Consider the following 9,241-nt stretch of genomic DNA (forward strand, 5'->3'; position numbering starts at 1 on the left):
CCTTGATCTTTAAAGGTGCTCTGCATTTATCTTTTGCGGCCTCAGAAAGGGCTAGAGAGATATCATCTTGTTATATCATATTATGATTATTTTGAGAAAGTGTTGTCATCCGAGATTTATTATTATTGCTCGCTAGTTGATTATGCCATTGATATGAGTAAACATGAGATCTATGCGTTATTGTGAATATGGTTAGTTGATAATCTTTGCTGAAAACTTGAATGCTAGCTTTACATATTTACAACAACAAGAGCAAACAGAGTTTGTAAAAGTTTTTCTTTATCACTTTCAGTTTGTCAACTCAATTGCTTGAGGACAAGAAAAGGTTTAATCTTGGGGGAGTTGATACGTCTCTGTCGTATCTACTTTTCCAAACACTTTTGCCCTTGTTTTGGACTCTAACTTGCATGATTTGAATGGAACTAACCCGGACTGACGCTGTTTTCAGCAGAATTACCATGGTGTTATTTATGTGCAGAAACAAAAGTTCTTGGAATGACCTGAAACTTCACGGAACATCTTTTCGGAAATAATAAAAAATCCTAGCAAAAGATGAAGACCAGGGGGCCCACCACCTGTCCATGAGGGTGGGAGGCGCGCCTGCCCCCCTAGGGCGCGCCCCCCTACCTTGTGGGCCCCCTGGAGCTCCTCCGACCTCAAGTCCAACTCTATATATTTGCTTTAGGAGAGAAAAAAAAATAGAGAGAAGGATTCATCGCGTTTTATGATACGGAGCCGCCGCCAAGCCCTAAAACCTCTCGGGAGGGCTGATCTGGAGTCCGTTCGGGACTCCGGAGCGGGGAATCTGTCGCCATCGTCATCATCAACCATCCTCCATCACCAATTTCATGATGCTCACCGTCGTGCGTGAGTAATTCCATCGTAGGCTTGCTGGACGGTGATGGGTTGGATGAGATCTATCATGTAATCGAGTTAGTTTTGTTAGGGTTTGATCCCTAGTATTCCACTATGTTCTGAGATTGATGTTGCTATGACTTTGCTATGCTTAATGCTGGTCACTAGGGCCCGAGTGCCATGATTTCAGATCTGAACCTATTATGTTTTCATCAATATATGAGAGTTCTTGATCCTATCTTGCAAGTCTATAGTCACCTATTATGTGTTAAGGTCCGTTAACCCCGAAGTGACAATAATCGGGATACTTACCGGTGATGACCATAGTTTGAGGAGTTCATGTATTCACTATGTGCTAATGCTTTGTTCCGGTACTCTATTAAAAGGAGGCCTTAATATCCCTTAGTTTCCATTAGGACCCTGCTTCCACGGGAGGGTAGGACATAAGATGTCATGCAAGTTCTTTTCCATAAGCACGTATGACTATATTCGGAATACATGCCTACATTACATTGATGAATTGGAGCTAGTTCTGTGTCACCCTAGGTTATGACTGTTACATGATGAACCGCATCCGGCATAATTCTCCATCACTGATCCATTGCCTACGAGCTTTCCATATATTGTTCTTCGCTTATTTACTTTTCCGTTGCTATTGCTATCATCATTACGAAATACCAAAAACACTACTTTTGCTACTGTTACCTTTTTCTATCATTACCACTACTATCATATTACTTTGCTACAAAATACTTTGCTGTAGATATTAAGTTTCCAGGTGTGGTTGAATTGACAAGTCAGCTGCTAATACTTGAGAATATTCTTTGGCTCCCCTTGTGTTGAATCAATAAATTTGGGTTGAATACTCTACCCTCGAAAACTGTTGTGATCCCCTATACTTGTGGGTTATCACCTAGAATCCTTATGCCCCCGCCCTACGTGTTGTAAATCCTCTCATAATGTATGATTTGCCCCCTATGCTACTTTCTTGATCCTTCAAGCCACTAGGTCTAGTATTGGTGTGAAGTGAAAGCAGAGGGGGAGCCACACCCTAGGACCCCAGGGCCCGGAATTTTTCATTAGTGTTACTTTTAAAGGTTTTCTTTGGGCCTAGTGTTCATTGCACAACCCAGCACAAGGGGCCCAAACCCTTGTTAACTTCTGTCTCCCAACCTAAAACTCCCAAAGACAGCACGCATTCCCCAGCATGATCATGTCGTGTCGTGCCACTGTCTTTCATCTTCTTGTTCCAGTCCACCGCCACTCCGTCCACGTAGGCGGGTGGGTCCGCGCACTCACATCTGCCTTATCTTTCATGCATATAGTCTCCTCCACTCCTCCGCAGCGGACGCAATCCCCTTTTCTCCTCTGTTCCCTCTTCTCCACGGGGACACCTCCTCGCCGCTTGTTCATGGCCAGACCGGTGTCGCGACTTGGCCGCAAGCTGTCCTAGCAACCGCGTGCCACCCTGATACGTCTCCTTCGTATCTATAATTTTTTATTGTTGCATGCCAATATTCTACAACTTTCATATACTTTTGGCAACTTTTTATACTATTTTATGGACTAACATATTGATCCAGTGCCCAGTGTCAGTTCCTGTTTGTTGCATGTTTTTTGTTTCGCAGAATATCCATATCAAACGGAGTCCAAACGGGATAAAAACTGACGGAGATTTTTTTGGAATATATATGATTTTTGGGAAGAAATATCCACGCGAGACGGTGCCCGAGGTGGCCACGAGGCAGGAGGGTGCGCCCCTGACCCTCGTGGGCCACCCATAAGGCGGTTGGTACCCTTCTTTCGCCGCAAGAAAGCTAATATCCGGGTAGAGATCGTGTCAAAATTTCAGCCCAATTGAAGTTATGGATCTCCGGGAATATAAGAAACGGTGAAAGGGAAGAATTTGGGAACGCAGAAACAGAGAGAGACAGAGAGACAGATTCAATCTCGGAGGGGCTCTCGCCCCTCCCATGCCATGGAGGCCAAGGACCAGAGGATAAACCCTTCTCCCATCTAGGGAGAAGGTCAAGGAAGAAGAAGGAGGGGGGCTCTCTCCCCCTCGCTTCCGGTGGCGCCGGAACGCCGCCGGGGGCCATCATCATCACCGCGATCTACACCAACACCTCTGCCATCTTCATCAATATCTCCATCACCTTCCCCCCTCTATTTACAGCGGTCCACTCTCCCGCAACCCGTTGTACCCTCTACTTGAACTTGGTGCTTTCTGCTTCATATTATTATGCAATGATGTGTTGCCATCCTATGATGTCTGAGTAGATTTTCGTTGTCCTATCGGTGGTTGATGAATTGCTATGATTGATTTAATTTTCTTGTGGTTATGTTGCTGTCCTTTGGTGCCCATCATATGATTGCGCGTGTGGATCACACCCTAGGTTAGTTGTATGTTGATAAGACTATGTATTGGAGGGCAAGAGTGACAGAAGCTTCAACCTAGCATAGAAATTGATGCATACGGGATTGAAGGGGGACCAATATATCTTAATGCTATGGTTGGGTTTTACCTTAATGAACATTACTAGTTGCGGATGCTTGCTAATAGTTCCAATCATAAGTGCATAGAATTCCAAGACAGGGATGACATGCTAGCAGTGGCCTCTCCCACATAATACTTGCTATTGGTCTAGTAAAGTAGTCAATTGCTTAGGGACAATTTCGCAACTCCTACCACCACTTTTCCACACTCGCTATATTTACTTTATTGTTTCTTTATCTAAACAGTCCCTACTTTTTATTTACGTACTCTTTATTATCCTGCAAACCTATCCAACAACACCTACAAAGTACTTCTAGTTTCATACTTGTTCTAGGTAAAGCGAACGTCAAGCGTGCGTAGAGTTATATCGGTGGTCGATAGAACTTAAGTAAATATTTGTTCTACCTTTAGCTCCTCGTTGGGTTCGACACTCTTACTTATCGAAAACTATTGCGATCCCTATACTTGTGGGTTATCACGCCATACCACCAGCATCGGATCGGCCATTGCTGGCGCGGGTGCCAAGGCACGGGGGTGCTATAAGCTGCGCACCACCGGTGCTGGAGCCGGCCAGGGTGGGAGCTACAACCGACAAACTTTTTTGCCACAACCAACCACACCGAATGCTGGAACCGTCCATCTTTTTTTCTACAACTAGCCAGAAGCGACGACGGCGGCATGTTGTTTTTGCTAGAACCGGCACTGGATTTGCTAAAACCAACAATGAAAATTGCTACATTTATGGTGGCAATCAATCTCCAAGTTGCTGGAACCGATGATTTTTTTTGCTGCAATCGGCGAGAGTTTTGTTGCAACCAGCAAATGCTCGATGCTGGGTTGGGGCGCGACGACGAGCTGCGACCGGCGACCAGAGAAAAAAGCTACAACAGTATTCTAAAAAAGCTATAATGATGGTGCACGGAGCTGCAACCCGTAGTGCTGCGCGCACCGGTGACCAGAGAAAAAAGCTGCAACCGTCTTCCGAGAAGCTAATACCGGTGACATCTATTGTTACCACTATTCACGGCAATGACGGGGCGACTGGAATCGGTGCTGCTACAACTATGCTCATGGGAGCTGCAACCATCGATGCCTTTTTCGTCGGAGAATGCTACCACCATATCTTGCACAAGCTACAACCATACACACGCAAAGCTGCAAGCGCTGGTGTTTTCCTACAACCATTGCTACGAACTACAGCCAACCGGTGACAGGAGAAAGACATGTTGCCAGTGAGCACGAAACCAAGGACGAGCGCGGGCGGGCACATGTGGAGGGTGAGCGTGGCGACACAGGGTTAGCTGCGCGAGATTGGGGGGTGGGGTGGGGAGCTTCGCGAACCGGGTTTTTTTTTTTGGCTAGATCCAACGGCCGGTGCTACTGGTGTCGGGGGGCTAGCATGCGACCGTTCGAAATTTGGGCCGGCTGGCCGGCGCCTAGCACTGCCCTACATGAATCCATGTGTGAACCAACCTATGGTTGAGATGGTTAGGTGGACAGTGGTATCCCTAACCCACCAGGATTCAAATTCTGGTGCTCGCATTTATCCTGGATTTATTTCAGGAATTCCGACGATACGCTTTCAGTGGGAGGAGACGTTCCCGTCGACTACGAGGCGCCTACGGTGACTTCGTAAAATCTCAAGATGATATGCCGGCTCAGTCTCTCGGAGGTGCTCATAGGGGTAGGGTGTGCGTGTGTGCGTTCATAGAGGTGAGTGTATGCGCGATTATATGAGCGCTTGCGTCTGTACTGTGTTCAAAAAAAACATGAATCCATGTTTTAGTTGCTACTGTATTTCTTTTTATTTCCACGCTTGGGCGAATCGTCTATAAAGTTGCCATTACACCGCGCGATCTACTCCAGCAGTACAGCAGTTAACCTCCCGATTCCCGTGTGGTGTTTTGTCGACCGTGTGCCGGCCTGGTCGAGTTGTGCTTGTGCAAGCACCTGTGCGGCTCCCGGACAATGTAAATCTCATCTCCGGCGCTTCCGTAGTGGTCCTGGTTCCTGTGCCATCTCCACAGAGCGTGCGTCTCGTTCTTCACCTGCATGAGAACACATTGCGTCGTCTCACATCGGTCAAACGAACCATATATCTAGCTGGTCAGAATTCTCTTGGATCTTGTTTTCCTCGTACGTACGTACCTCGAGGATGCCGTGGCCGAAGCTGCTCTCCCGGTAGGCGCTGTAGTCCGGCTGCCGGTCCCAGCAGAACCTGCCGGCGGCCGGGCCGGACGTGAAGTTGAAGGCGCAGAAGCCGCCGATGAAGGCGTTGGGCTTGGGCCGCGGGTCCGGGCAGTGCCCCGGCTCGTCGGCGTGGGTGGTGGCCATCTTCTCCCGGTTCCCGCCGTCGCCCACCGAGATGTGCACCGCGCCGCACGGGTCCAGCGTGTAGTTGAACACCCGGTTGGAGCGCTCGTACGCGTGCACCTGCATCACAGCAAGCAACTGATCACTCTTCACTCTCGGCTGCTTTGCCAATGTCCAGAGGGTGTGATCGATACATGGCCGGTGAAGGCGATGTCGAGGCCGTGGGAGTAGAGCAGCTCCTCCATGGCCACTCTCATGCACTCCACCTCCCTGTAGTGAGCCTTGTAGGTGGTGTACCATGGCGCGTGCCAGCCAGCGACCAGCCAGGGGGTCACCGCCCTGTCCACCTTCGCCAGGTCCTTCACCAGCCATCTGTACTGCTCCCCTGACCTGCTGTAATCGGCGTAGGCGGCGAGCATGATGAAATGGATCCCGCCGGCGTCGAACGAGTAATAGAAGGGGGAGAAGGAGCCGCTCTCCGTCGACGGGAACGCGAACCGGGAGCGGTAGGCCGCGAACGTCTTGTTGCCGATCTGCTCCTCTATCTCATGGTTCCCTTCCACCACCATCATCGGCGTGCCCGACGTCACCGCCTCCATGTACCTTCCCCAGTAGTCCCAGCGCGGCTGGTACGTCTCGTGGATGGGCGTCGACTTGCCGAACGCGCACGAGTAGCAGTCCGCTCCGGTGCCGTTGGTGAGGTACATGTTGGCGTAGCACACGTCGCCGACGAGGAGGACCAGGTCGGGCCGGTTGCTGACCATGTGGTCCACGGTCGAGGTGGTGTTGTACGTGAGCCCGAGGTCTCCCACCACGGCGATCCTCCCCGGGTAGCTCCGCGGCCCCACCGCCGGCATCGTCCGGAACGCGTGGACGGCGCTCATCGCCCCCGGGATGCCCGGGTCGCCGCACTGGTAGTAGTACTTCGTCGCAGGCTCAAGCCCTGCATGCAGATTTTTATATTTCATTGCACTCCCCAAAAAAATGCAAAAAAATGATTGTGGAACAGGGGATCAACGAACGACGGCGGTCACCTTGGAGGCGGACGTGGTGGATGATGCCGGAGGTGTAGTTCTGGAGGCCCTCGAAGGGGTAGAGCTGGCTGTACACGAGCGCGTCGCCGGTGGCCTCGTGAACCAAAGAATCGGCGGCGAGCCCGTAGCGCACGACGCTGGCGACCGTGCCGGGGTTCAGCGGCTTGACGGTGCCGCCCATCTGGAATTCGCCTGCGGAACCAAGAATCAATGCCATCCAATCCAAGAATCAGAGTCCGGTGAGCAGCTTACTACCGGTGATCCAGGAGACCCAGGCAGAGGTGGGAGCGGCGGAGAGCGCGACGGTGATCTGCTCGGGAGCCCAGCCCGTGGCCCGGCGCTGCACCCGGGGGTCCGTGTCCGGCAGGTCCACCGCGTGGCCCCTGTCTTTCCGCAGCGCCACCGTCACCGGCCGCGACGGGCCGGTGAGCGTCGACGCCGGCTCAGCAGCCGCCGCCACCGCCGCCGCGAGCAGCAGCAGCAGCCGCAGCGACCCCCACCACATGGTGTTGCTTGGCATTGAGAGAATTGGGATGATTTTGGCAGGAAACTTACAGGAATCGGGCAGAGGAGGTTGGGAGCCGGAAATGGAATTCGGTGGGTCTTCGTCCAGCGTCTAGAACTTGCCGCCCATCTTGGACCGGCGAGATAATAAACGAGCAAAATTTGCCGCCTGCGCTTTGGTGCCTTGTGAACGTCAGAACGTGCAGGCAGCTGCACTAGCCGAGTTTGGACTTTGGACACCTTCGTCCCATGCATGACTCATGTTCTACAAAATGTAGCTTGAAACTAAAGCGCAAAGCAACAAAATATGCAGCTATGGCTCGTCAACAAAACTTCAAGCCTTTCACAAAAATAAAACAAACTAAAGTTCAAGCCGGTTAATAAGGTCTAAAATGATCAACATATACTCCCTCCGCTTCTAAATACAAGCCCTTCTAGAGATTTCAATACATCCACATACGGATGTATATAGGCATATTTTACAGTTTAGATTCACTCATTTTGCTCCATATGTAGTCTGTATTTGTAACATTCCAAAATTATATAATTTTGGAATGTTATATTAAATAAATAGATTTGATTGATTGTTTGATTGTGTTGTGGTTGCTTCTGTGAAATTGAGTGAAATTTGAAACTTTTTTAAAGTTAAATGAGAGGGAATAAAGTGACTTTCCCAAAACTTTCATTTTTCTTTCTAATCTCCAAGAATTCAAATTTATTTCATCACAAAACCCTAGAGAGAAGATGACATGACTTCTTCCATTTAAATAAATGAAAAGGGTTGTTGAAAAGATTTGAATTTCATTTGGAAATATTTCAAATTCATAAACTTTAAGCAAATCAATGATTTTCATGAGAAAAGATAAAATGACTTATTCAAAAAATATGAAATATGATTTGGTAGTTTAAAATAATCAAATTTAAAGTCCTTTTGAAATTATTTTCAATTTGAAGTTATTTGGGTTTTATTCAAATTATTTTTCTCCAAAAATAAAATAAATGCAAAATAGGGTAAAATGATTCTCTACATCAAAAAATTGGAGAGAAATAAATTTTAAATCATTTTGGTATTTTTAAAATGATTTTTATTGGGTTTTATTGCATCAGTAGCACTCTCTGCTTTATTTAATTTTTTGTGGATTTTAGTTGGTACTAGAAAAATGTTCATGCTGTAGAAAATAGTTTTCTGAAATTTTTTATATATAATATGTCTATATAAAAGTTTATTTTATTTTCTTTATTTGCTTTTCCTTCTATTTCTATTTTCAAAAAAAACTATACATACGGCCCATAATTATTTGTCGCCCAAACGCGTAGCATAGTCGCAGTGGGCACCTCATCTTTTTTTTCTCCTAAATGGGCCAGGCCTAGCCAGCCTTTTTCTTCCTAGATTTTTTTGTTCTTTCTTCCTTTGGCAAAAAAGCTGAAGATCGTACACGCGGGGCCGGCCAATGGCCTTTAGGCCCGTGCGAGGCGTTTCGGTTTTCTCCCTGTTTCGTTTATTTTCATCTATGTTTAGTCAAAGGTATCTTTCTCATTCGATTCGGATTAAATTAATATTTTGGTTTGACTTGATTCATTAAATAAAAAATATGTTTCTCCTCTCCGACGGGACTTCTGAAAATTGTCTCCTCTCTTTGAAGTCGTCTTTCTTCTACCTTATAAAGGTATCTTTCTTCGTTTTTATTCTTTTTATACTTTCGTAGTTTATTATTTCTAGACTAGTACAGTAGAATAATTAGATTACCAATTAGTCTCTGTATTTATATATTAGACCTAGAATTCTTTTAGCCATACCTATTTTTCCTCCGTAAAACAGCTTGGTCCTGATTTTTTAAATAGCCATAACTTTTCACCCATTCATCCAAATTAGATGAAACCAACGCCTATAGTTTTGTTTTGTTTTCACATATCCAGTGAATCTGTCACATCAACTTTTTGAAATTTTCAAATTTCGAAATTTGTTCAGATTCATATTCAAACTTCTTTTGATCATAATTTGAGTTTCATAACTCTGATTTAGTTGATTCTTTTCGCA

The 9,241-nt window shown here is 47.0% G+C and overlaps 1 protein-coding gene across 1 annotated transcript; it reads right to left on the bottom strand.

Annotated features, from left to right (window-relative positions):
- Positions 1-5,112: 5,112 nt before the first annotated feature.
- On the bottom strand, positions 5,113-7,429 carry LOC125556468 (purple acid phosphatase 15-like). Its single transcript, XM_048719198.2, has 5 exons — positions 6,955-7,429; positions 6,700-6,891; positions 5,860-6,608; positions 5,501-5,785; positions 5,113-5,400 (listed from the first exon to the last, which is right to left on the bottom strand). The coding sequence occupies exons 1-5, from the start codon at positions 7,217-7,219 to the stop codon at positions 5,230-5,232; spliced, it is 1,662 nt and encodes a 553-aa protein (XP_048575155.1). The 5' UTR covers positions 7,220-7,429; the 3' UTR covers positions 5,113-5,229.
- Between the last annotated feature and the right edge of the window lie 1,812 nt (positions 7,430-9,241).

The sequence above is a fragment of the Triticum urartu genome, chromosome 5A (genome assembly GCF_056163025.1).
Source record: "Triticum urartu cultivar PI428250 chromosome 5A, HENAU_Tu73, whole genome shotgun sequence".
In the NCBI taxonomy this organism is placed as follows: domain Eukaryota; kingdom Viridiplantae; phylum Streptophyta; class Magnoliopsida; order Poales; family Poaceae; genus Triticum; species Triticum urartu.

Coding starts and splice junctions, on each gene's coding strand:
- LOC125556468 (XM_048719198.2), bottom strand. CDS start 7,219: ATGCCAAGCAACACCATGTGGTGGGGGTCGCTGCGGCTGCTGCTGCTG. Junction 5,786..5,859: donor ACATCGCCTTCACCGGCCAT/GTATCGATCACA, acceptor GCTGTGATGCAG/GTGCACGCGTACGAGCGCTC. Junction 5,401..5,500: donor TCGGCCACGGCATCCTCGAG/GTACGTACGTAC, acceptor GTTCTCATGCAG/GTGAAGAACGAGACGCACGC.